General features: G+C 40.9%; 1 protein-coding gene across 1 annotated transcript in view; it reads right to left on the reverse strand.

Annotated features, from left to right (window-relative positions):
* The window catches only part of LOC134072609 (GTPase IMAP family member 9-like), an 81,873-nt gene extending 67,299 nt beyond the window's left edge, over positions 1-14,574 (reverse strand). The window contains exons 1-2 of the mRNA XM_062529382.1: positions 14,533-14,574; positions 7,044-7,091 (exon numbers count right to left, since the gene is read on the reverse strand). Coding sequence (XP_062385366.1) covers positions 7,044-7,056 — 13 coding nt within the window. The 5' untranslated portion in view covers positions 7,057-7,091; positions 14,533-14,574. The remainder of the gene's footprint in view (positions 1-7,043; positions 7,092-14,532) is intronic.
* Positions 14,575-27,797: the final 13,223 nt, after the last annotated feature.

The following is a 27,797-nucleotide window of genomic DNA, read 5'->3' on the forward strand; positions in this document are numbered from 1 at the left end:
AGCCTAGTTCCTTCTCATTATGTCAAGAATAAGCAAAGGAGACGCATTATAGCTTTATCCTTTCAGAGATAAGGCTACCAATAGGCTGTGGCAGAACAACACTAACTGGTAGAAGCGTTATCTGCACTGTAAAATGCAAGTAAAAAGTTTATGTTATGTAAAGAGCTAGACCCATGGAATACGGAATAGGCCTAACGTCAGCCAACCAGCCACGTTGTGCTAGGAATGCCGTAACAGGTAGGCAATTATCTAACAAATGTAACGTTAGCTTACACGGTTTATTTTTATGCACTAAACGTAATTGTAGGGCGGGCTAGATAGCCTACCTATGCATCTTCAAATGTTTCCAAGTGTAGCCTATGGTAATCCCTATTAGGAATGTACAATAAGCTGTTAATAAAGGTTTTTAATTCGTGAATGATACCGAAAGCCGCACTAAATGATTGCCAGGCTGGCGTAGCGAAGTGTCAACCTAAAACGAATGCTAGCTGACCAACAAGCGAGTAGCCTATGGGAATAATAACAATGTAGTTTGTGCTGTAGAAACGACTGTGAGAAGTGCTCAAATGTTGGTCTTAAGAACTTACGCCTACTACTGAGTAGGCGTAAGATCTACGCCCGGTCTTAGCGAAAAGAATGCTTAAGCCTAGATGGTGCAACTGGCGTATCTATCAGGTTGGACTTAGAACGCTGAGTTAGGACCGACGTAGCTTAAGACCGGGCGTAAGCATGTTGGTGCAACCGGCCCCTGAACTGTTTAACTTTTTGCCCATTCCAACTGTTCATTGTCATCAACTATGATTTCCATCAACCTTTTCTCTACTTCACCTCTATCTTTGTGCTTGAATGATATTTGAAACATTATCTAACAATACTTTATTGAACAGAAATGTTTACGTTTTCATGCACTCGTAATTCCCTGGAATTGCTTTCTCTAGTTCCACTTCTTCTTCTAACGCTCGCAATTCAGCTTGAACCGTTTAACGTAGAAACTTGATTCAAACTTTGCTACGTAGGTCTTACTTAGGAGACCTGTGGAATATATTTTTCAACTTTGTAACTTTTATACTTTTTAAACTATGAATTAAAAACTATTAAAAATTTCCCCATAGACTTAACATTGCTCATTATGACATCACGGCAGCAATTAGAATGTTACGCCAGGTGGCCAGTCCAGGTGCAGCAGCTCTCTCTCTCTCTCAGGCTACATACACTGGCTCTCTTGAGACTACATTTTCTGTTCCCCTGTATCAACATAAGTCTTCCTAATTCCATCCAACTTTCTATCCATTCATCTTCTTCAAACCATTCACTCATCCACCCATTCTAAACAGTCTGCCTATCAACATCAATTAGACGATCTACATTCAACTTTTAAACAATCTACTCTGTCTCAGGCTTTAAGGATACACTCTGGATCTTAAGACTAGCCAGTTAAATTGATTACACCTGTATCTGTATCCACCACTCTCAGTAGAGAGCTGTGTCTCTCCACTCTACAAGAATATAAGGCACATTCCATCCAACTTTCTATCCATTCATCTTCTTCAGACCATTCACTCATCCACCCATTAAACTGTCTATCAACATCTATTAAACAATCTGCCTATCAACATCCATTAAACTCTCTGTCTATCAACATTAATTAGACTATCTACATTCAACTTTTAAATTATTTACTCTGTCTCTCTGGCTCTCTTAAGACTAGCCAGTTAAATTGATTACACCTGTATCAACTACTCTCACAGAGCTGTATCAGTGTCTCTCTTAACAAGAATATAAGGCACATTCCATCCAACCTTCTATCCATTCATCTTCTTCAGACCATTCACTCATCCACCCATTAAACTGTCAATCAATATCTACTAAACAATCTGCCTATCAACATCCATTAAACATTCTGTCTATCAACATTAATTAGACTATCTACATACAACTTTTAAAGTATTTACTGTGGGTGCCTCTCAAGCAGCGTTTATATGTCCTCCCTCACTCCTCGCTCCTCACTGATCTACATAAAGAAAGATAGAAGAAGGGCTAGACTATCCCATTGTTGCCGCTCCATCATTCTTTATGTAGATCAGTGAGGATCGAGGAGCGAGAGAAGACACGTAAACGCTATATGAGAGGCACCTTCTGTCTAAGGCTTTAAGCATACAATCTCATTAAGACTACAGATCCTGTTTCACTACTTCCTCTGTCCACAACTGTTTCAAAATAAAAGTCCTCACTGCAATAATACACTATTAAATCATTTAACCATTGAAACTACTCAACTATTGAACTGTTCAACCATTCCAACTGTCAGTTATCATCCACTATGCCTCCGGTAAACTACATGAAACCTCCATGTACCTAGCAACCAACATAGCAACCATTAAAATTAAGTGTTTATGACCGTTTCCATAGCAACCAACATGATTATACTGCAGTAACTTCTTGTTTCCTGATAGTGGCCACCATGGATACCCTAGCAACAAATGTTTCAAAATAAAAGTCCTCACTAGCAAGTGAGCTAGTTAGCATGGTTAGCATTGTTAGCATAACTGCAAAAAATCATTAACTAAGTTAGCTAATCAAACTGGTTAGCATTGTTAGCAAATTTAGCATTGTTAGCATAGTTAGCATTTTTAGCATTACTGCTAGAAATCATCGGATAAGTTAGCTAATCAACCTGGTTAGCATTGTTAGTAAAGTTAGCATTGCTAGCATAATTAGCATTTTTAGCATAACTGCTAGAAATCATTAGCTAAGTTAGCTAATCAACATTTTAACATGAATATAAATCATTAGTTAAGTTAGAACTGGAATGTTTCATCTACTGTCTACCTTCACACTATCAACTCTCTGTAAACTATGCAACCACCATGTTTACCCTAGCTACATCTTAGTAACCATATCTACATTATCTATCTATTTTTGCATTTTCATGCACTGGTAATTCCTTGGAATTGCATTTCTAGTTGTACATTCCTATTAGGACAATCACACACCTGGAAACACTTCGAAGAACATATTAGCTCATCCTGTAATATGTGTAGCCTACATAAAATATCCTACTGTAAGCTAATGTTGCATTTGCTAGATATCCTACCTGTTGCTGCATCATCGTTAATTTTGGCGTTGTTTGAGATTGTATTCCGTATTCCAATAGTGTCTAAATGTATAGCCTATCACCTACTTTTAACCTGCATTAGTGTAGATATGAAGGCTATGTAAGCTATCCTACCAGTCGTCACTGTAGGCTACTAAAGTGTCAGCTCTTGAAACTCGTTTTAAGTAGGCAACTTCATTTCAGTCTTTTAAATTCTAATAAATGAAGAGTTATTTTCCAAAATAGCCTATTTCCACAATTTTGATGCATTTTCATAAATCACTTTTTAAATGTGACTTTCCAAGTAATTTCAGTGGAATTGTAATTGGGTTATTGTTATTTATCTATTCTGTGTAGCCTAGATGTCTTTTTAACTATAGGCCTAATACAATGTTTTACACAGTCAGCAACCTTTTTGCATTTACATGCAATGGTAATTCCTTCCATGGAATTACATTTTCTAGTTAATTCTAATATGGAAAATAACACACGCAAAGCATGTACACTTTCAAGGAATTAAATAAAAACATCAATGGAATAATGGAAATATGTCGCTGCTCTCATTAAGTTACCCCAGCGCCATCTGATCGTCATTAGCACAAATCAGGATTTGGTTCAGCTGGCTGGCTAATGTGTTGTCAAGGTAGAGCGTACGTAGCAACCGGCCAACATCAGCAGTATACACAAGAGGGGCACACCTGATATAAAGTTGATTTTCTCCAGACTGGAATGCTCAAAAATGCAAAAAATTTACCTGAAGTGGTTAGAAGGTGTTGAGGGTCATGAAACCGTGCCCAAAATTCACATTCCTAACTCTAGAGAACCAAGATCTTAGCATATACATGACATTCTGATCTATGTCCATAGACTTCAATGGAACAGTTGCTGCCTCTGCTCTGCATAAAGGGGGATTTTGACCCCCCCTTCTTGCGATTCGGGTTCCAGGAAGTGGCTTCTCATGAAGTATCTTGCTCCGCCTTAAGGATCTTTGTCTGAACCGAACCAGAGCCCATTTATGGAGAGCCGGTCCACTCACTATTAATTCCATTGTACCTGCATTGTACCTGCAGTTCCTGTTGTAGTTCCACTAGGGGCGATCACGAGCAAGTGATCAAACAATGGGGGTCTATGGGGCTAGAGAGCTAAATTGGTCTGTTTCACCTGATTGTCATTAAAAAAATTGAAGATTGGATTTTAGTTTCTGCAAGCTCAATATGGGTTATAGGTCGAAAGTTGAATGAACAATTATTTATGGCCCTTTGGTTTCTCACAGGCTTGGTCGTTGTTGCCCATAACACACTAGCACCCTGCTAATGAATGACGTCATTGACACGTTTGAAAGGCTTTTTAGAGCAATTCAGGGACTTAAAAAAATCTAATACTTAGCCGTGTGTATTTTCCTTGACCCCCCTTTCACATGCAATATTCTGATTTCTACACAAAAAAATATATCCAGAGAAAAGTGGATTTTTGAAGAAACTCCATTCACCTCCTGTCATTCTCCACTTGCTCGCGATTGCCCTCTAGTTGCAGTACCATGCGGAAGTATTCAGCGAGTGGTCGTTCTCCCCAGAGACGGTTTATAAAGCGAGACGACTCATATGAGGGTCAATTAGCCCTTTTCACGGTGATGTCAGACGAAGCGTTGCTGGGTATCCTCCGGCATGTCCAGCCGCCAAATACTACAGAAGAAGAAGAAGTATTCATGGGTTTCATCAGGTCCCTTTCCACAGGTGTATACAATCAAGCACCATGCAGTCTGCATTGATAATCAAGGTGCTTGATTGTATACACCTGTGGAAAGGGACCTGATGAAACCCATGAATACTTCTTCTTCTTCTTCTGTAGTATTTGGCGGCTGGACATGACGGAGGATACCCAGCAACGCTTCGTCTGACATCACGTGAAAAGGGCTAATTCCGGTTACCCATTTAGGAGGCAAACGGGAGAAATAAACCTTATCTCGGATTATGACCATTCCCTTAGCCCTACATTCAGCAATGCAAGTAACAAACCCATATTCTACAAGGCACACGTCTTTCTAACATTCCCACATTGAAATCATATTTTCCAGCGTGATAAATACATAGAAAAATAACTTTGTTCACGACCTGTCCCTCCTGACCTGACCTGTCTCCGCTAATTGCGCTTTGCGCAGGCCACCTGTTATCAACGGCTCACTGCTTCTGCTGCTTCTACACTGGTCTAAACCGATTACTCGTCACTGATCACGCCCAGATTGGAGGCGGAAGTGGGCACCATTTCATTCCATTGAAAACCCCCTTTATGATTCATCTTCGTAACTATACGATCTTTGGTTCTCCCCTTAATATTAGACATTCTCTGACCGAACTCATGCGCGTTAGTTGGTGCTCTAGTATAGTCGGTCCGTCTGAAACTCATCCAGTAAGAAACGTTCCACGGTGCAAAATAAATGCGCATAGAATGCGTAAAATTTTTTTTACGTGTTCATTTTTGTGTAATTAATTAATCTTAATTAATGTGTTAAAGTCCCGGCCCTAATTTATATATATTTATATATATATATATATATATATATATATATATATATATTAGGGCTGGGACTCGATTAAAAAAATGAATCTAATTAATTAGAGGCTTTGTAATTAATTAATCGAAATTAATCGCATATAAATATATGACCTGAGAACAGTGAGAAGTATTTTTTTTTCACATGGATTTTTAGTATAGCCTACTATTGGATAATGACTGAATACATAGGCCTAAGCTTAAGCAACAAAAATATTGTTTATTAATAAGTCCAACAGACCAGTGCAATTTTTGCCATAAAGTGTAGCAATACCATATTTAGAAATAGTACATTTTCAGAAATTCAGGTAGCCTATAGATAGGTAGACCTTCTGTAAACTACTGTGATATCCTGTTAATTGTGTGTCACCTGTTACCTTGAGTTGAGTTCATGAAACTGTTGTGTCCCTTTAAGGGGAACTGGGGGGTGGAGTTTACGTGTGTGCGTGTGTGCTTGTATGCGGTTCTGAGTGTGAAGTTTCTTTTAGGTCTATGGAAGTTGGACATGGAATTAGGTGCGGTGGATTACTGTTATAAGCGTGAGTTGTGGCTGTAACAGCAACTCGGTTGCTATTTGTTTAATAAATAAAGCTCAGAGGTTTCCCTCAAGTGTCTGGAGTGTCACAATACTTTGTCCACGCTAGCTGCTTTATGTTTTGCACTGAGGTGATACCTGCGGTGATAAGCGAATTCTTTGTTGCACACAACCATGCTCTTATCAACGCTTCCATCCGTTCGTTTTTTGTAACAACATTTCCCATCGGGGCCAACCAACGCGGTCACATCAGCTTCTTTGTTCATGTTCACTGTGCCACTGTGGTTTGTTTTGTCTGAACCGAACTCATGCACGTTACTTGGTGCGCCAGTATAATCGGTCCGTCTGAAACTCATCCAGTGAGAAACGTTCCGCGGTGCAAAAACAAATAGGCATACGATTAAAATGCGTCAATTTTTTTAACGCATTAATGTTTGTGTAATTAATTAATCGTAATTAACGCGTTAAAGTCCCGGCCCTAATATATATATATTAAAAAATATATATTATTATGTTTGACAAGGAATTTCAATACTTTAATGCTTATTAATGAGTCCATGACAAGAAAGTTTCCCTAAACTTTCCTAGGGTAATTCCCTTGCACCGATCCAGACTCACGGAAAGAGGTTGATAAGTGTGTACTCAAACCCTCACACCCGTTGTTATTCGACATTGGGACAGCCCTACAAATTTCGCGAGAACGCGCACCAAAGTCTGTGAGTCCGGACATTGGGATTGGGCCAATGTGTTTCTGTTGTTGATGTCATTGATGTCATTGACCAACACCACATGTTCCCGTGTTGATGCATTACACATTACACACAAATACACTTTACAAACATCATATGTGTATTGTGTACCCACCTTTCAGTGGCATGGTGCAGTCTTCCTCTATGTCTGTGTGGGATGCCACTGTATATGGAGAAATTATTCGTTTTAGTAAGGCATTTTACAATTGGTTTTGATATACACATTGGCATCATTTATCAAGGCCATCTAATTATAATGGTTATGTTTTTTCATTTATATTATTGGTTATTATTACTTACGCTCTTATTATAAGTTGATATCAAACAAAAATGAAATGGCACAGAACAGATACAATTGACCCTTCCAAAGCCACTCCCGAAAATCGCCACAGGCTAATTAATCGTGGCTTAGCAAACCGTAATTAGGCAAGCAAGGCCTGGCAAGCTTTCCATGCCATGTTAACCTATGGAGACGGCATAGCCTGTTCACTATCAAGGGCATTTATTTGGATGTGTGGTGCCCCCAAACACATAAAATCACGGTGAAATAACATGTTGAACTATATAAACATGGTTTAGTTTGGAGCACATATTTCTCTAACTATAAAAATTTGCATATTGTGTGACATTTCCATAACCGCGAGATTCGCTTCACGATGGCAGCAAAAAGTTCCGACATTCAACAAGACGTATGTATAGCCCGTCAGCAACGTGTCTAAAACTAGATGTACCGCAAAGCGATACACAATATGACCGCCGCTCAGTCCTGCACATTCTCTCCGCAAATATCAATCACGCTTGTGTTTCCATCGCCTACTCCATCCCTACTGCAACTTTTATGTATGTAAATGAGTGTGTGCATGTGTGCGCTTGCTTTTGTGTATGAGTGCTTCTCTGTCTAGTGTGAGTGTGTGTCTGCTTGTGTTTGTGTTTAATGTGTCTCTGAGTATATGTTCACTGTGTTCTCTGCCGTCACTGTCACTCCAATATCAGATAACACACACACACACACACACTCACATGCGCGCGTGTGCACACACACACACACACACAAACATACATACACAGGCACACACTCACACACACACACTCGCACACACACACACACACACACACACACACACACACACACACACACACACACACACACACAGGCACACCCAGAGAGAGAGAGAGAGAAAGAGAGAACACACACAGAATACACACAGATAACACAGACACAGAGAGAGAGAGCGAGAGAGAGAGAGAGAGAGAGAGAGAGAGAAAGAAAGAGAACACACACAGAACATGCACATACACACATATACACACATGCGAACACACAGATGGGCACACAGAAACGCACCCACACACTATAGTACATCACACACACACTCACTTCTCAGCTCCGGTGGTCTCACAAAATGTACTCAAAGATGTGTGTGTGCATGTGTGTGTGTGTGTGTAGGTGTGTGTGTGTGTGTGTGCAAGGGTGTATGTGTGCATGCGTGTGGGCGTGTTTGTGCATGTGTTTGTATAATGTTTTATGTACATGTGTGTATGTAGTGGTGCGTGTGTGTGTAGGTATGCGTGTGCGTGTGTGTGTATTTATGTGTGTGTGTGTGTGTGTGTGTGTGTGTGTGTGTGTGTGTGTGTGTGTGTGTGTGTGTGTGTGTGTGTGTGTGTGTGTGTTCCTGCATGTTTGTTGCACCCAGAGCAACCATTCTCTTTTAAAACATATTTGGAAACTAGTTGATTAAAGGTTTCTAATGGTGTCACTTATATGTTTCTAGGACAAAAACTAGCAGAGATTGAGATGTTTGGAACAGTTTTTGAAATCCCCAGGGGGGAATTTAGACTCCAGATAATACCACCATCTACTGGCCGATGGGTATACAGTCCTGAATGTACACATAAATCCATTTATTTTATAGCCCCCCATGGATGAAATTCCACAAAACTTGGCATACTCCCAGAGGGTGTCAGGTTAATCATACACATGAAATTTGGTGCAGTTCATAACATCTCATCTGAAGATAGGGGCAATTAAAGCAATATTACATTGCATTTTAAATTTTTACGATGGGGGGGCAAATCACAAATGACTGGTTATAAGCTAAGTTGATGCAAGCTCTAGAGAACAACATACCATAAACATTTTGTCATCCTCGGTGCCACGGTTCAGGTAGTTATGTAGGAAAAACTGTCATTTTTGGGCTTCAGGCGGGGGCAGCGCGGGGGTGGAGTGACCCCCGGGGACGAAACGAACATTTTCCATAGAACTCTACTGGGGCTACATGCCCACCAAGTTTCATGCGCTCCGGTGTTACTGTGTCCCGGGAATCGTTGACGAAAAATTACGGGAAAAAAGAATAAAAAAAAAAAAAAAAACTTTGACAACAACTATATGACCGCTTCGCTAGCTACGCTAGCGGCGGTCATAATTATACCTATTTGAAGTGCCAATCATAATGTTGTCAAGTATTGAAGTTATGGGAAGTTTATAGCTTAAAATGTATGCTAGTTTTGCCCCCTCGCCTGTTTTATTCGTACTGGCCAGGAGGAACCAATGAAACAATACGTACATTCGACTTTTGCTTAAATAACTCATGAACGGTTTTGTTGAAAATGGAACTGTATTTGACAGAGGACAGATATAGGTCGCTACGAGACGATGTCTGTGTAAATGACATTTGATTCAAAAATCCCGATTCTCCTCCAATTTAATAGGGGTGCAAAGCTTGACAGCTACCGAGGGTGGGACTTCTGGAAGGGTCAATTACTATTTACAATTAACTTAATGATAGGCCACCTGTGAGCTAAACCATTAGAGCTATCTTTCATGTCATTACATTGTATTGGTGCTGTGCAAGTCTAATTCACCCTTTTCACGCTAACGTCAGACACTTTCCGTTTTAAGCTATGCGGGGTATCAGTTCATCCGGCGTAAGCAAAAGCTATGGTGATACAGTTACAGTTTTTGAGGTAAGAATTAATATTTCACGTGTATTTATTATCTTCATTTTCCTTATTATCGTTGGTGATCATTGCCGTCACGTAGCTGCCTTGATTTGAGAGTGAAGTCAGTAGCCTAATCCTTAATATATAGCAGCAACTTCAGCTAGCTTCACCGAAGATCAAGTTGGTTTGATGTTGGATATTCGAGATTCAAGATAAGGAACGGTCTTTCCTTGAGTAGGGGAGCGCCGGGTCAATTGAGACACTTTTCAGTTAAACGATCTTTTCAAAGATTACGTTATGTACACAAACATTTGTATTATGTGATCAACAACTCATATGTGTTGTGTCTTAGTTACAAGTGTAAGTTAACACATATGTTGGATGATTGCGCTGTTTTCAAACTTTGAACGTATGTTGACATTTGTCGCAAATGCCCCACCTATGCGTGTCGTTTGAGACACATAGGAGGGGCAATTAATACAGCATGTTTTAAACAGAAACTACTGACCTTACTCACGTTTTTATGAAGCATATCGGACAACAAACTAGTGTATTCGTCATCCCGAAAATTTCACATAATTTCTCGCAATATAACTAGGTCAAACAAATATTTTTGTCCCGTGCGTAACTTCTGATCACAAAAAAAAATCTACCGCATGTAATATTTGTTTCCCTCACTTCGCTGAATATCTGTGGATTCATGTCATAAACATGTTTTGTTCATTCAACATATATGTTGTTCATTCAAACAAGTTGTTGTTAACTCAAATCAGTTGTTGTTCATCGCAAAACAGTTATTAATTCGGTGATTTATACAGATATTGATCGTGTAATGTGGCCACTTCCGGGGTTAGCGTTAGGGACATTTAAACAGCTGTACCAATTGAACCTCCAGCGACTACTGACACTTAAACCTGTTTTGCCTCTAAACTTCAAAACTATGACATTGCATACTTTAGGGCCTGTTTAAGTACGAATTCATCTGTTGTTTGATCATATTGGCACCCAAAATACAACTTTTGATCACAAAAAAACTACCGCATGTAAGATTTTACTTACCGTAGACGAAAACCGGTTCCCACTAATAACTTTTGAATGGCGTGACGTAATTTCACAAGCTTTGCCAGGATTGGTAGGTGTTATGTGCTAGACGTAGTGTCAAAATCTGACGGCTCAAGCTTGCATGGTTTTCGAGAAAATCGCTGTGTCTCAATTGCCCCATGTCTCAATCGACCCGGCGCTCCCCTATCCGAATGTCCAACATCAAACCAACTTGATCTTCGGTGCTAACATGTTAGCTAGCTGAAGTTGCTGCTGTGTATAGCAGGGGTCTCCTAACGTTAGGACTAACGTTATGTTCATTGCTCTCGTAGCTGCCTTGATTTGAGAGTAAAGTTAAATGACGTTATGACTGCATATTACTGATACTGGACGAACTGATACCCAGCTGCTGACATCACGTGAAAATGGCTAATTGGGTGCCTGCCACTTTAAGGCCATGAGGCTCGGTGTGAATTCATAATCGAGAGGTGCTCAAGGAGTGGAGGCCGTTCCAAGGCCAAATATTTTGAGCTGCTCAGAAAAAGGTGTTTCATTTGTTTGTGTGTTTGATTTAGTTTTCTATCAAAGCAATAAAGCATCAATCAGCAAGTAATAATTGGACACTGAATGCATTTTCAAACACATAAACAAATCAAAAACATCTATTGGGGAGGAGGCTATTGTGGGATAACCTGCACACTTCCAACAACAGATGCCCATAGAGAGCCGAAGTCACGCCCTTCTACTTCCGGTCTATGGGACCTATTTTACGATTTTTTATGCATGGGAGTCAATGGAGAGATAACAATTATTTTTTGGTCCCGTTCGAGTTGGACCGTGCATTTCACATATGATGTGTGGGAATTTAAAAGATAATTTTTCACATTAATAAAGTTCTGTTTTTCATTAGACTTTAAAAGTTATCTAAGTTTTGTGCGAATCCGTTCAGTGGACTACATTTCTCGTCTCAAACGATGCACGTCACCAACTGAGCCACCAACTAGCAAACGAGAGGCTGGCTAGTCAGCTAGCTATTATGCTAGTTAACGGTTACATCTTGCTGCCAGCTAAGTCACTTAACAGTAGTGTTTGTACAGTCTATGAATGAAATACAACTTATCTGATGTGTTTAATCCTCTGACTCATGATATTTTCATCGGCAAGGGGGAAGCTCAAATAAGACCTGTTGCTGGCGCCCGTGGCTGTGAATTGGTCTAACGTCACTAACGCGACTGATGTGTTTGTAGTCGTTGGAAACACGATCTTTCACAATGTTGTAATTCACTAGTTACGACATACTTTTCAAATGTCTTTACATGAAAAATTGTCATTAAAATTGACAAACATCATATGGGTAATTCAAGGCACAAGACAATCGGGACCAGAAAATCATTTATATTTCTCCATTGACTGCCATTGAAAAAAAATCCAAAGATAGGTCCCATGGAGGCAATCGGAAGGGGCGGGACTTCGGCTCTCTATACACCAGATTCAGACTTCAGATTCAGACTTCAGTTTGCATTTTCAGGAACACATTGGATCAGATGTAGATTTATAATGATATATGAGAAAGATGAGTCAACTATCCCAAATTTAGCTAGTATAAGGCTTCTTACTTCCACCAAGGAGGTTTGTTTGTTTGTTTGCATGATAACTCAAAGTTTTGGATGGATTTTGATGACATTTTCAGAAAAGAAGAAAAGATAAGTTTTTTGGGATTGATCCTTATCACCGTCTTGATCCAATAGACGGTTGTGCATTCGCTTGGCTGCGCTCCCTGAGTGCTTTTCTAGTCTTACATGTTTGACTATGCCTGTTTTTGGCTGAGTACCAGGGTCAGCATTTTTTTTCTCTGGCTTGAGGTGCTACTAAAACAATTCGTCAAGGTTGGCAGGTCTGTGTCTGAGAGTGGCTTAGATCACTGGTTCTTAAACGTTTTGTTTGGCAATCCCCCAAAAAAACATATGGAAAGTTTCCAGGGGAGATTCAAAATAAAACAGGCAGATTAATCATTTTTTACTTGGGTCATGTCCGACCTTCCCTGAAAATTTCATCGAAATCCATCCATTACTTTTTAAGTTACTTATCTTAACAAACAGACAGACAGACAGACAAACGGTGGTCCCCTATGAAAACATATACCTCCTTGGCGGAGGTAAATAACTCTAATAGGCTACGAAAAAGCATAGCAATGACGTCACACCTGTAACAAAGCGTGATAAATTAAAAAGCATAGCTGCACAAATGTTATTTTTCATGGCACAAATCAGCACAAACGTAGCAAAAACGATTGAGACCATTTTTGGGAGTTTTGGACATTGATGGGGGGCTGGTGACGTCACGCAAGTAAAACATAAACCATAATAACGTAGAAAACATAGTAGCACAATGTTTCTTGCATGTTTCGTTTGTGCACAAATGTAGCACAAACGATTGAGACCATTTTTCCAAGATTTGGACATTGATGGGGGGGCTGGGTGACGTCATGCGTGTAACAAATAAAGTGGAATAGCTTAAAAAACATAATACAAATGTTACTTTTAACGGCACAAATCAGCACAAACGTAGCACAAACGATTGAGACTATTTTGGGGAAATTTGGACAGGTATGGGGGGCTGAGTGACGTCACTGGCCAGAAAAAGTAAAGTTGAATGACTTAAAACCCTTAACAGCACAAACGATCATTTTTACGGCACAAACCGGCACAAACGTAGCACAAACAAATGGCAGTGTTTTTAAAAAAAAAAATAATAACATGGGGGGCCAGCTTCACGCAGGTTTATTTAGCAGCTATCAGAGAGACTTCTGTTGGGTGCTGCTCTGTCTACCCATTCCTAACTCAATTATGACATAGGAATGGCCATGTCCTCAGCCATATTAAAAATGAAACAGACAGTTCTGGCTGGGGGCTGCTTTTGCTGGCCCCACTCCTTGGCCACTCCCAACCCATTGAAGTTAAAGATTATTTTTTGCCTCCATCTTGTGCTATCAATAAAGTATCTATCTATCTATCTATCTATCTATCTATCTAGGGTCCCTGTTACAACTGTAAGGGGCTCAGTCCAGACAAATGCTTTGGCAGAGGAAATGGCAAAATTCAATTTCTGAAGGACAGCATTGTCAAAGTAAAGTTAAGGGTGTAATTGTACTGAGTATAGATTCTCAGCACTCTACCCACTACTGCTGATGTCAGATACCTGATGAGACTTCCTGATGAAATCTGACAGATTTTCCTGACCCTTTTTTATCTGACGGTGGAATTCTATAAACACGACAGAGGTTCTCTGGCGAGTTGCCGACAAAAAGCCCCAATATTTTGCCACCATTGGTCTAAAGTATTTTTTCCCTTATTCAGTAATACTTCAGCCATCATTTTCATGTATTTTATTATTATTATTCATGACTAGTTATAAATAATGTATAATTATTAAATAAATAATTATATGATACTGTAGCAGCAGTCTGCTATCTGCCAATCTGATTTGACTATCTGGGACTCTGACATCTGAGGATGTCCTAATATGTATGTAATACTACCACTTAATTAACAAACGTCGCCTCTAAGTGGGCAAAAAACATTAAAACTTGTAAATGTGTAAAAAGTTAAGAATCAAGTTTATACCTGAGTAATGATTCTCGTCTCAAGAGTCTGTGTCCTTGTAACGCAAAGCAGCAAGTGAGCGTTCGCTGTGGGTTGCTTTGAGTAGCCTATGAAGATAAGGTCAAATGTCTCTATTCCTTGAAATCACATGACTTTGAGATTGGAGGTTGGGGGGGGGGGGGGGGGGGGGGTTGGCTTCAATATCCTAGATAAGATAAGATGTTGTTTGTGTGTTGTCTACACATATCCTGCCCCTTTCAAATGTAAATAGCCAACCTCATTTTCCGCATTTTAGCCATATTACTGCAGTTTTGGGGGAGAGTATTTCCTTCAATTCAGATTTAAACAGTGATGGGAATAATGGCGTTAATAATAACAACGTCACTAAGGGCGCTAGTTTTTTCAGAAACGTGTAATCTAATTGATAAATTTTCCCATCTTGATAACATTACCGTGACTGGCAAAAAAATGCTTGCATAGAAAGCTTGCATAGTTCAACACACAGCGCGCATCACAAGCGAGTGAAAAGTGAAACCGGTATGGCGAGACCAAATAACGCCAAAAATAGCATTCGCTAAATGGAAGTACAGTCATTGTTTTTTTTTTCCTATGAGATGAAAGGAACGAATAATACAAAAAATAAAATGCACATTATGCCCGTCAAAAGTGCCTTTCTACATCAGTGTCGAGTAATTCAAACTTACTCAAACGTCTCTCAAAATCGCATGCCTCCACAAAATGAGTGGCCAAGACCACCGAAAGCGAAGGAGACTACTAAACCAAAGCAACAGAAGCTTGATTTTAAGGTACCACCAGTGTTACCTGTTTATATTTTGACTCCTTAGTTTTGCTATAGAGAGCCGAAGTCCCGCCCCTTCCGATTGCCTCCATGGGACCTATCTTTGGATTTTTTTTCAATGGCAGTCAATGGAGAAATATAAATTATTTTCTGGTCCCGATTGTCTTGTGCCTTGAATTACCCATATGATGTTTGTCAATTTTAATGACAATTTTTCATGTAAAGACATTTGAAAAGTATGTCGTAACTAGTGAATTACAACATTGTGAAAGAGTGTGTTTCCAACGACTACAAACACATCAGTCGCGTTAGTGACGTTAGACCAATTCACAGCCACGGGCGCTAGCAACAGGTCTTATTTGAGCTTCCCCCTTGCCGATGAAAATATCATGAGTCAGAGGATTAAACACATCAGATAAGTTGTATTTCATTCATAGACTGTACAAACACTACTGTTAAGTGACTTAGCTGGCAGCAAGATGTAACCGTTAACTACCATAATAGCTAGCTAACTAGTCAGCCTCTCGTTTGCTAGTTGGTGGCTCAGTTGGTGACGTGCATCGTTTGAGACGAGAAATGTAGTCCACTGAACGGATTCGCACAAAACTTAGATAACTTTTAAAGTCTAATGAAAAACAGAACTTTATTAATGTGAAAAATTATCTTTTAAATTCCCACACATCATATGTGAAATGCACGGTCCAACTCGAACGGGACCAAAAAATAATTGTTATCTCTCCATTGACTCCCATGCATAAAAAATCGTAAAATAGGTCCCATAGACCGGAAGTAGAAGGGCGTGACTTCGGCTCTCTATACATTGCACTTTTCAGTTACATAGAAAGCGTCTCATATTGTTACACTGTTCTACTTTTTCGAGGAAGAAAATACTTGAAGTAGCCTACAGTATATCTACCAAATGTCTGAAGTTTTTAGTTTGTTTTATTTGCACTACAAAGAGTGTATATTTGCTATTTATTTTTGGTATAATGCTTACAGTTTTTTTCAATCGCTAACAAGTGTTTGTCCATTCATTTGACACATTTTCAAAACTCTAAACACAGTTAGCACAGCATCGGTCTTTTGTGACCATACCATTCACACATTTCATGTTGTTTTCACACAGTATGGATCGTCTTTTTATTATTTACGAATGTTAACACACAACATCCCACAATAGCAAACACAATATCCCAAACCTGAGATACAGTATAAAAACCTCTGGTTCTGCAATGATATCAGTTCAAAAGCAATTATCTCAGCTGATAATAAACAAACAATTTAATAAATTACACACATGATGTTGGGTAAATCGGACCAACCACAGCCAATTCCAGTCTGGCTTAGACTCAGTGGCAGGGGTCTCTATTACATTGACACTTACACAGTAAAAAGAGGAGGTGATGTTTTTGGAAGCAGAAACAGATAAAGACAAATACTGTAATTTCTGGATGAGGAAGAGTAAGAGTAAGGGGCCCAGGGAGAAGAGCAGGCCCAGTGAGAGATGCAGTGAGAGGTGCAGGAGCACCGAGAGGAGCAGGGGCAGAGATTACTGTAGACACAGTATTATTGTGCTTTTTTTTGGTTCACCCCCTTTTTATCTGGGCTTATTGCTGTTGTTTTTTGTTCAGAATGCTCTGTGTATCATGGATATTTTGTTCACTGCAATGCTGTAAAACTTTTTCTGTTCTATCATAGTCTACTGTAAACAGTATTTATACTGCACTTCCTGTAGGCCTAGTGAACAGTAAAAAAAAAAAAAAAAGATTTGCTCTTTACTGTAATGCATTATATCTGGACATACAGTTCCCAACCAAGAAATTTAGTGTAAAAATGCTGGATTGCATGTTTTGCATGCAAATACCTGTAAAACTGAAACATGAAAGTCTATGCCGTTTTTGTAATGTCAACAGTAGCCAGTATTTTGAAACCTAGTGTACTCTGATTGACTGCATGTATCTTGTGAAGTGAAAACAAGCTTCATTCTTTGACAAAATAACTTCATTTTGAGTCAGGTTTCCAGTGTTTTGGTAAAGTTAGTATGTGCTGAGAAATGACGAGTTAGTGAACAGTAGGTGTTGGATTCAATTGGCCGGCTTCCGTGAAATCCTCACGAGACCTCACGTGTGAATCACGCTTATTTTTATTGATTTTTATTGATTGAAACTGCAATGACCTAAACAACCACCAGGTGACACTTGTGAGCAGGGTTAGAAATGTCGGTGTTACGGATCTCGATATTAACTCGATGTTAACTGAGGATAGATAGATAGATAGATAGATAGATAGATACTTTATTGAAAATTCAAGGATAAACCATAGATAAACAAATAACACGTCATCACGAGCAGGCAGTTTATCTAATTTACTGCAGATGTGACTGATTCGACAAATAGTCAATCATAAAACTACAAGCCTACTTCTGCGCGAACATAATATTATATGGTATTGACGTGTCCATAATACAATTTACAAAATCGAACATTATTTCTGCGATCAGTTGAAGACGAGTCATTGCTCCACAGCCCTAAGTTCGTGTTGATTTGGGAGAGTGCAGCCTGCAGCTCTTACTGATTTGGGGAAAGATAGCTCCCTTCGGTAGACTACGGAAACGAAAGCAGTGGTTAAGCTGTTTCGTGTCAGCCCAGCAAGCAACGTTCTGCTAACTTTAAGTTACTTTAGTTAGCTTTTGGTTACCCTATGGTTCGTTTTTCAGCAACCTACTAATAACGTTTAGAGAACGTTATCTCCAGGTTGTCAAAACAAATAACGTTCCCATAACGTTTTTACAACTAAAAAAAGAAACGTTATATTTTGGTTGAATCCCAGCACCTTGATTATCAATGCAGACTGCATGGTGCTTGATTGTATACACCTGTGGAAAGGGACCTGATGAAACCCATGAATACTTTTTCTTCTTCTTTTGTAGTATTTGGCGGCTGGACGTGCCGGAGGATACCCAGCAACGCTTCGTCTGACATCACCGTGAAAAGGGCTAATTGTGGAGTCGGCGCTGTTGCGTTTGAAAGACAAGTTAGAGGCGCCAAGACCCGCCTTACGTTGCTTCTGATTGGTTTATATTGCGTGATGCCTTCAGTGGTTGGTGAGATTTAGGCACAAAGGACTGATGGATTGGTTATTGCTGTCAGTCAATCAGAGCTCGAACTACGGCAAGGCAATGACCAAAGTTTATCATAATGAAAAAAAAAAAAAATATATATATATAGCGCACTGAATGGGGAAATATTTTGCGTAAGAAATGTCAAGTATGGCGTGTGGTGTGAGAATGGGTCAAATTGCGTGACTGTCACGCTCAAAGCGTGAGACTTGGCAGCCCTGTAGACGTGTTTTATATTTTTGCAAACGAACATCAAAGCTAACGTGTTTCATAGTTTCAGTCTTATAAACTTTCGACAAAACCACAATTAGCCTAGGATACATTCCAACATAGCTAAACATACGGACAATGAACTCTTACCTTATGGGCTTATTTAAGATGTTGGATAGGCTATATGATAATGCCTGAATGTGGTTTATGTGGTTGATGACTGTATAAGGACACTGGCTCCGTGAGATTGGCTTCAATCTCTTCCTAGTTGTCTGCGAGGTTGGCGCGCGCGGTTGATATCAAATGTTCGGTGCGCGACAGGTCGGCGCGCGGCTGAAATGTGGCTAGCGACACAGGAAATTACGTCATTTTGACGTCACATTGTCGCGCGACAGGTCGGGCGCGTCGAGTATACTTCTAGCATTATGGTCTAGGCTACAAGTTATCCACAGTTATTTCCATTGTGCATTCTTCTCGATATGAGCTAGAAATAGAGCCTTGCCATATTCTTCTATCACACAAGTCTGACTAAATTCAGTTTCACTCCAGAAACATGTCGTTTTAATTTCGTGGTCCTGGCTTCACAAAATGTCGCACAGCACACTGCCACATTGGTTTGTGCCATTTCTTAAATATTACATTGTTTGCATATAATATCTGTGTAGTTCTCATGTAATATAAAAGTATTGTATGTATATGTACTTATTTATATGTATTTTTTTTATATGCACGCGCACCCACGCACCTTACCCGGTGATGGGGGCGGTCTGAAGAGGGTAGCAAGTGCGTCTGTGAGATTTTGAATCTGTGGCGCCAGTAGGCCTAGCCTAGTACTCAGTGCTGCGGCAACGAGTGTTTGTAAATGTTTTCCTGCGAGTTTGAAACTAACAACAATAAAAGACTACTGAGGAAACTTATTTTCACATTAGTTAAACGCTGTGTGCAGTTTGGACCGGTGCGTTACCAAACAGAGGACGCACGAAGAGAAAAAGCCTTCGTGGACTGCTGGTGCATTCACCAGATTTGGTGAGATCGATTCTTTACTGTGTTTTCATATTGCTTGGTCTAGCAGAGAGACAGCAATCGCATTTTCCCTTTTTTCTGAGCATTATATTTTTGGTTTGCTACATCGCAGGATTATTGACTCTTGTGCGCGGTCCTGGCAAAAATACAGGACATCTTTCGTTTAGTTTGGACTTTTAGGTTTATTTTCGGGGGAATTGCAACGCTTGGGATTGTTTGGGACATTTAATTGTGTGTGAATATAAAGCGCCGCTGTGCACGACCTGGGTTATTGTTTGGTGTGTGTCTTCCTTTTACCGAAGAAAGCAACATTGTTTCATTGTTATAATCTAGAGACGCACTCAGATGCTACGTTGAACTTCATTCTCAGAATTATCTATTTATTGCCATTCATATTTAGTCATATTAAAAAAAAAAACCTTGTGCGTTTAATTAACACAGCCGAAGGTAAAAGGTTAGGCTATTTCCACCTGTTGTTAGACACACGATGCTGCAAAAAAGACGTATCCTCTTTTCCACGAGTTTTGCATCTTTCAGTTTCAAGTCATCCATACATCTTTACTGTGTATGGTCGGACTAATGGGATGTCGTACCAATGGTTCTCTTTTTTTCGGACTAATGAGATGTCGGACTAATGGGATCTCTACTGAATGGTTCATTTTCGGACGAATGGGATGTCGGACCAATGGTTCATCCCCGTTGGATTGATATTAGGCCGACCAGAGCCAGCCCGTCTAGCCAAGAACTGAGAAGGGGCCAGCGCGAGAAGAGGTTGAGAAAAGCTAGCTTACTTCCATCATCTCGGGTCCGTGAAAAAAACAGCCAGCTCTGGTGTGTTGGTGTGTTAGCAGACTCAACCTCGCTAACGTTAAGACATTTGGATAACACAGAGATAAAGGCCCAATCCCAATGTCAGCCCTAAAGACTAGAACTAAGGAATCACAGACTTAATTGATTTCAGGTGCTGAGTGAGTGTGTGAGGCCACATGGGCTCAGATAGGTAATTTGGGATTGGGACAGCACTTCACGAGATCACATGTACCTTGGCGATGTTTACTAACAAAGACGTTGCTAACATTTGCACCATGCACATGTTTCGTGCGTGCTGTTGTTTACCTTAAAGGGATAATCCGGAGTGAAATGCACTTTAGATCAAATGTTCGGACTATTGGGAGTACATACGTTGAGTTGACATCAAAATCATGTCATTCGGATGTATTTTGAGAAAGTTCGAGTTCACCGTTTTTAGCCAAAACTCGTTAGCCTGGAAGTGACCGGGGCAAGTCTTTTCGCCGCTACAAAACGCTATTTACCTCTTCTACTGTTGCAAACAACACTATACACTTACGTGGTAGTGAGTAGAGGGTCCCTAAAGCCAAACCGAAGTATCCCCACGTCTTTATGTGGTCGGATAGAGAGTCCAGAATGAATTTAATCGAGTCAGTACCTTTCAGGCAACGTTCCCCTAACCAAGAAAAAAAACGTTCTAAAAACGTTCTCCTAACAAGAAATTGTTAGCTGGGAGTACATTGCGTGCGCGGGCGAGGTTCGCATCTTCCATGTCACTTTTGAGTAAAAGGAGGCATACCACACATAACAATGGATTAGACCCTAAATATAATTACTTTACATCGAGTGGCCAGGAACACGATATCAGTTTAAATAATAGCTCCACGGCATTACAAGGTTATTTCCACGTTTCACTGTAGTCAGAAACAAAAACATGTTGATTTCATACTGGATTAGAAACTGCAATGATCCGATAACAAGTCACCTGCTTTAGCCACTGCACTAAGGACTGGTATGCATGTAATGGGGGGTTGTTGTAGGCCTACATTCCATAATAGAAGCTCACCAAAACGCAAACCAACACGCAAATTAACGCAAGTAGCAAGAATGAGACCAACAGGGGAGTCGGTCGGTCTGTTAATTTATATTAGCCTGCAGTAAAGCGCAATCATTGAGTCACAAGAAAAACATCAACTAAAGGCTGGCTTACATTGCACGATTTTGGTCTGTTTTAACAGTCAGCGAATAAATTTCCAAATCGGGCGGAAATCTTGGGAGTTGTACTGAAATCGCAGCGCGCTCCCGTCATCTAAATCGTTTAGTGTAAAGCCTACCTTACATTGCCAGACTTTGCAAAGATTTGGAAAAGATTTTTGGAAGACTACAGTCTCAGACCCTCTCACATCTAAAGACAATTCATTGAGTTTTTAGTCACAGACTAGTCACAGGCCAGTCTCAGATTAGGATTTTGCAAAGACTGTGGTCACTATTTACAAGGCTGCTGCTAGATTCCTTCAAATTATTTCCATCGTGTAGGCTACTAGGCTATACGTCATCATCAACAGGAACTCACATGATAGGCTACTCATATCAAAGTATTTTTTTCGCGTTTCTGCAGCATTGTTTGATGTGTGACATCACTAACAGATATAGAGTTGTTCTGTCTCGTAGAATAGCCGACTAATACATTATAAGAAATGAAATAACAAATAATCATATAGGCTACAGCTGTCGCCTATTTTGCCCCTTCCTGTTTTCGTGTTCGCGAGAGGTTACTATTGGTTTTTAATGTTCACGTCACTATTAGCATGAGCCACGACTGAAAAGACTTCCGATAAAGGCTGGCTTACATTGCACGATTTTGGTCTGTTTTAACAGTCGGCGACTACATTTCCAAAATCGGGCGGAAATCTTTGTACAATGTTGAAGTGTGAGAGCTTAAAGACGAGGATGACAACGATGATTCTTAATCAGCACACGTTACTTTATTAACTCATTCTACTATAGTACTTTGCTGTTACATCCAACAACCTGTATATCTCATTAGCCCCCCCTAGGGTCCTGACATTCCATTCCATTACATTACATCCCCCCCTTTTAGTCATTAACCATATTCTTTAATAACTCATGTAACTCTACACAACATGCTAACATACAAACCATACTTTTCAGTATTGTACATTTTCTTCAAACATGAACAGTTTCTTTTTCTAAACTGAAGGACAGGGTAGACCACCTGAACCTTCTGACTCTGCCGTAGGGGTTTATTCTGCCCTTTTAACAGCAGGCCTGCTAAAGCTAAAGTGTGTGTGTTACCAGTCCAGTCTTTCCGGTGGACGGGAGATTCTCCCGGATCTGGTCACAGTCTCACTGGAGTCGGGCTGGGCAGGTTCTGGAAGAGCAGTAAGCTGAGCTCGGTTTCTCCTCAGTGTTCCCTGCTCCGTCTCCACATGATATGATCTTGGAGTTGAAGATGGGGCTTGGACTGTTCCGGTGGTCTTGGCTGTCCTGATCCATACTCTCTGACCAGGTTCCAGTATTGGCAGCTCTCTTGCTCTGTGTCTTGCTCCATAAGCTTCCTTTTGGTTTTCTTTCAGTCTTGAGTCCTTTCTTTTAAAAGCTTGGAGGTCTGGCCACTTTGGCTTGAGAGTTTTCTGAGGAACCGGAACTGTTGACCTCAACCTTCTCCCCATCAGGAGTTCGGCGGGTGAGACTCCATGAGCTAACGGTGTTGTTCTGTAGGCCAAGAGAGCTTTCTGATGGTCTTGATTCTTGCTCAGAATCTGCTTTACGGTTCTGACTGCTCTCTCCGCCTCCCCGTTACTCTGAGGATATCTGGGACTACTAGTGACATGTTCAAAGTCATATTCACTAGCAAATGCTGCAAACTCAGAAGACGCAAACTGCGGCCCATTGTCAGTCACTAAGACTTCTGGGATGCCAAATCTGGCGAAGATGACTTTCAGCCTCTCCACTGTGGTCGCAGTTGTGAGCGTCGGCAGGTTTGCTACCTCAATGTATCTTGAGAAATAGTCAATTACGACTAGATAGTGGCCTTTTCCCCACTGAAAGAGGTCTGCGGCCAGTCTCTGCCACGGTCTTGCAGGTAAGGGGGTCGTGAGCAGCGGTTCTGTGCGGTAACTAGAATACTGGCAGCAAACTTCACATCGCTCTACCAGTTCTCTGATGTCCCTTGTTAACCCTGGCCACCACATAGACTGTTGTGCTCTAGCAAGGCACTTAGTCATGCCCTGATGGCCATGGTGGATTCTCTCCAGCATCTCTCTGCGCATAGGTGCTGGTATGACAATTCGTTCTCCCTTCAGGAGGATCCCTTCTGCGACGTGTATGTCCGCTCTGCATGACCAGTATGGCAGGAGATTCTCTGGAACTGTTTTTCTGTGTTCACTCTGAGTTGTTTCATGGTTCCGTCTTTGTTCTGTAAGTCTTTAATCTGTTCTAATTTTGTTTTTGTTGCAGGAATGTTGTCCATAATGTGATCTATGTAGACTTTGCACTCTCTTTCCAACGTATCACTCTCTGTGCTGTTTTCAGGTCCAAGTGGTGCTCGTGACAGCGTGTCAGCTAGCACCAGCTGTTTTCCTGGCACATGAATGATCTTGTACTTGAATCTCATCATTCTCAGTCTGAATCTGAGAATACGTGGAGGTAAGTCATCCAGTGGACGGGTGCCTAACAATGAGATGAGAGGCTTGTGATCTGTACGTAGAGTGAAGTCTAATCCCAGGATATAGGCACTCAGTCGTTCGCATGCCCAGGTCACAGCGAGGGCTTCTTTTTCAATCTGTGCATATCGAGTTTCTGTGGGCGTTAGACTTCTGGATATGTACACCACTGGTCTGAATTCTCCATCTTGCTGTCTTTGCATTAGCACTCCTCCCAGGCCATAAGACGATGCGTCGGCTGAGACCAGAGTCTCACGCTTGGAGCTGTATTGAGCTAAGATGGCTGGCGAGCTCAGCTCTTTCTTCACTGCTTCAAAAGCAGTCTTTTGTTGCATGTCCCATGTCCATGTGCTATCATTTTTCAACAGGTCTCTCAGAGGTTTTGTGAGAGTGGGCAGGTGAGGGGAAAACTTTCCAACGTAATTTACCATCCCCATAAAGCGTCTCACTCCTTCAATGTTTTGCGGTTCAGGCATGTTGAGAATTGCTTTGATTTTGTCTGGGTCAGCCTCAATTCCTTGGGCACTGAGTCTGTGTCCCACTCCGAACTCACATTTCTCATTGAGGGTCAGACCAGCACTCTCAAACTTTCTGAGGACTTCACACAACCTATTGTCGTGTTCAAGTTGGTCTTTGCCAAACACTAAAATGTCATCAGCATGGCACAGTGTACCTGGTGTGCCTGCAACGATCTGGGAGATTCTCAGCTGAAAATGTTCAGGGGCTGAGGAGATTCCAAATGGAAGTCTCCTGAAACAATACCTCCCAAAAGGAGTTATGAATGTTGTCATGGGCTCAGAATCTTCATGTATGGGGATTTGCCAAAATCCTGATGTAGCGTCCAGCTTTGAAAATATTACTGCTCCATCTAGCTTTGCAAGTGTGTCATCCACAGCAGGCAGTATGTGTCGCTCACGGCGCACGCTTTCATTGAGCCTGGTCAGATCCACGCAAATCCTGATGTTTCCATTGGGCTTCGGGACAACCACCATGCCTGCACACCATTCAGTCGGTTCTTGGATCTGCCGGATGACACCCATGTTTTCCATCCTCTGGAGCTCTGACTTTACTTTGTCCATAAGGGGCAACGCTACACGTCTAGGAGCTGACAAGGCATATGGCATTGCACCATCAGCTAACTCAATCTTATAGCTACCTTCTAGCTTTCCTAAGCCTGAGAAGACTTTTGGGAACATGGTTTTAAATTTGTTTCCCATTGTTTGCACTGCTGCCACCTGCTGCAGCAGTGGTAGACTCTGAATAGCAGGGAGACCTAGCAGTGGCATTACTAGATCTTTCACTACAAATATTTCCTGCTCTGTTTTCTTTTTGCCCTTTTTCAAACATGCTTTGAATGTACCCAATACAGTCAGTGGCTGATTATTGGGACCGCTTATCATTCGTTCTGCATTCTGTAACTCACCATCTCTGGCTCTTGAATACGTGCAGTCTGGTATGGCGGTGACCGCTGCACCCGTGTCCAACTTGAAATTAATCACTTCTCCATTCAACTGTATGTCCTGTCTCCAGGTGTCTTGTGTCTGGCTTTGAATTGTCCCCATGAATGCGCATTCTGCCATCTCATGGTTTTCTTCTATCGCCTCCACTCTCTGGCCTGTTCGACACACTGCCGCAAAATGGCCTTTCTTTTTACATTTTCGACACTCTGCTTCTCTTGCTGGACACTGTTTCCATGAGTGCTGTGGATTTTTCCCGCATCTTTTACAGTTTTCTGTCTTCTGTGTGAAGTAGCCTTTCTGTGTTGACCCCGCCATCTTGAATTTCCCTGGTTTTCGTGTAGCAATTGCATCCACATTTGCTTCCTTAATTTCATTCTTTTCCCTTCTTATCAGTGGCTGCTGTTTCTTAACTTCTTCATTTTGTCTCACTTTAATTATTGTTTTAGCCAATGTAAGATCTGGATCTAACTGTAATCTTTCTGAGAGTTTTGCATCTCTGATTCCCACCACGATCCGATCTCTAATCATTTCTTCCAGCAAAACGCCATATTGACAATGCTCCGCGAGCTTATGAACATCAGTGATAAAGTTTTCCACTGTTTCTCCTGGCTGCTGATATCTGCTATTAAATTTAGCTCTCTCATATATCACATTGTGTTTGCCAACGAAATGCTCACCCAGGGCTTTGCACACCTCCGTGTATTTCTTTTTCTTTTCGTCATCCAATGCCAGAGTGTTCAAAACGTCGTCGCTTTTCTCCCCCATGATGTACAGCAGCGAGTTGATTTGGTACTCCTCACTCTTTTCATCTAGTCCAGAAGCTATCCGAAAACGCTCAAAGCGTCGCATCCATTGCATCCAACCATTTGGCTCGTCAAAGTTGAAGCTTCCCGGGGGTGATATCGCGAATATCTGGTCCATCCTCTCGTTATCCCTCTCCTTTCGTTTTGGAGAACCAACGAGCTAACTGGCTAACGTTTAGCAGCTAGCTAACTTGCAAATGCTTGCAAAATAGTCTTTTCTTGACTGATAGACTTCTGGTAGACTTTTTCTACTCACGGATCCTATCACCATCTTCTGACACCATGTACAATGTTGAAGTGTGAGAGCTTAAAGACGAGGATGACAACGATGATTCTTAATCAGCACACGTTACTTTATTAACTCATTCTACTATAGTACTTTGCTGTTACATCCAACAACCTGTATATCTCATTAGCCCCCCCTAGGGTCCTGACATTCCATTCCATTACATTACAATCTTGGGAGTTGTACTGAAATCGCAGCGCGCTCCCGTCATCTAAATCGTTTAGTGTAAGGTGCCAATCTTAGCGGTTTTAAGTCCGTCGGAGGCAGACTTTTTCTAGTTTTGCCGTTACGACAATTTCAAACATGTTTGATATTATCGGAAGTCTTTTCAGTCGTGGCTCATGCAAATAGTGACGTGAACATTAAAAACCAATAGTAACCTTGCGCGAACATGAAACAGGAAGGGGCAAAATAGGCGACAGCTGTAGCCTTTATGATTATTTGTTATTTCATTTCTTATAATTTATTAGTCGGCTGTTCTACGTGACAGAACAACTCTATATCTGTTAGTGATGTCACACGTCAAACAATGCTGCAGAAACGCGAAAAAAATACTTTGATATGAGTAGGCTATCATGTGATTTCCTGTGAATGATGACGTGTAGCCTATTGCACGATGGAAATAATTTGAAGGAATCTAGCAGCAGTCTTGTAAATAGTGACCCACAGTCTTTGCAAAATCCTAATCTAAGACTGGCCTGTGACTAGACTGTGACTAAAAACTCAATGAATTGTCTTTAGATGTGAGAGGGTCTGAGACTGTAGTTTTTCAAAAATCTTTTCCAAATCTTTGCAAAGTCTGGCAATGTAAGGTAGGCTTTAGTGATTTTTGGTTGGGCGCTTGTGATTTTGGCGCTCCTGACACTGACAACATCACCAACCGCAACTCCCAAGGTAGCCTACGCCAGGTGTGACTGCCCAGTCCTTGTTTGAACTACTTTTTCTAGAAACACCAAATCCAGGGCACTTTCAAGGTTGCGATGCAAGTTAAGCCTACCTTACATTGACAGACTTTACAAAGATTTTTGAAAGACTACAGTCTCAGACCCTCTCACATCTAAAGACAATTCCTTGAGTTTTTAGTCACAGTCTAGTCACAGGCCAGTCTCAGA

Source organism: Sardina pilchardus, chromosome 24, assembly GCF_963854185.1.
Source record: "Sardina pilchardus chromosome 24, fSarPil1.1, whole genome shotgun sequence".
NCBI lineage: Eukaryota > Metazoa > Chordata > Actinopteri > Clupeiformes > Clupeidae > Sardina > Sardina pilchardus.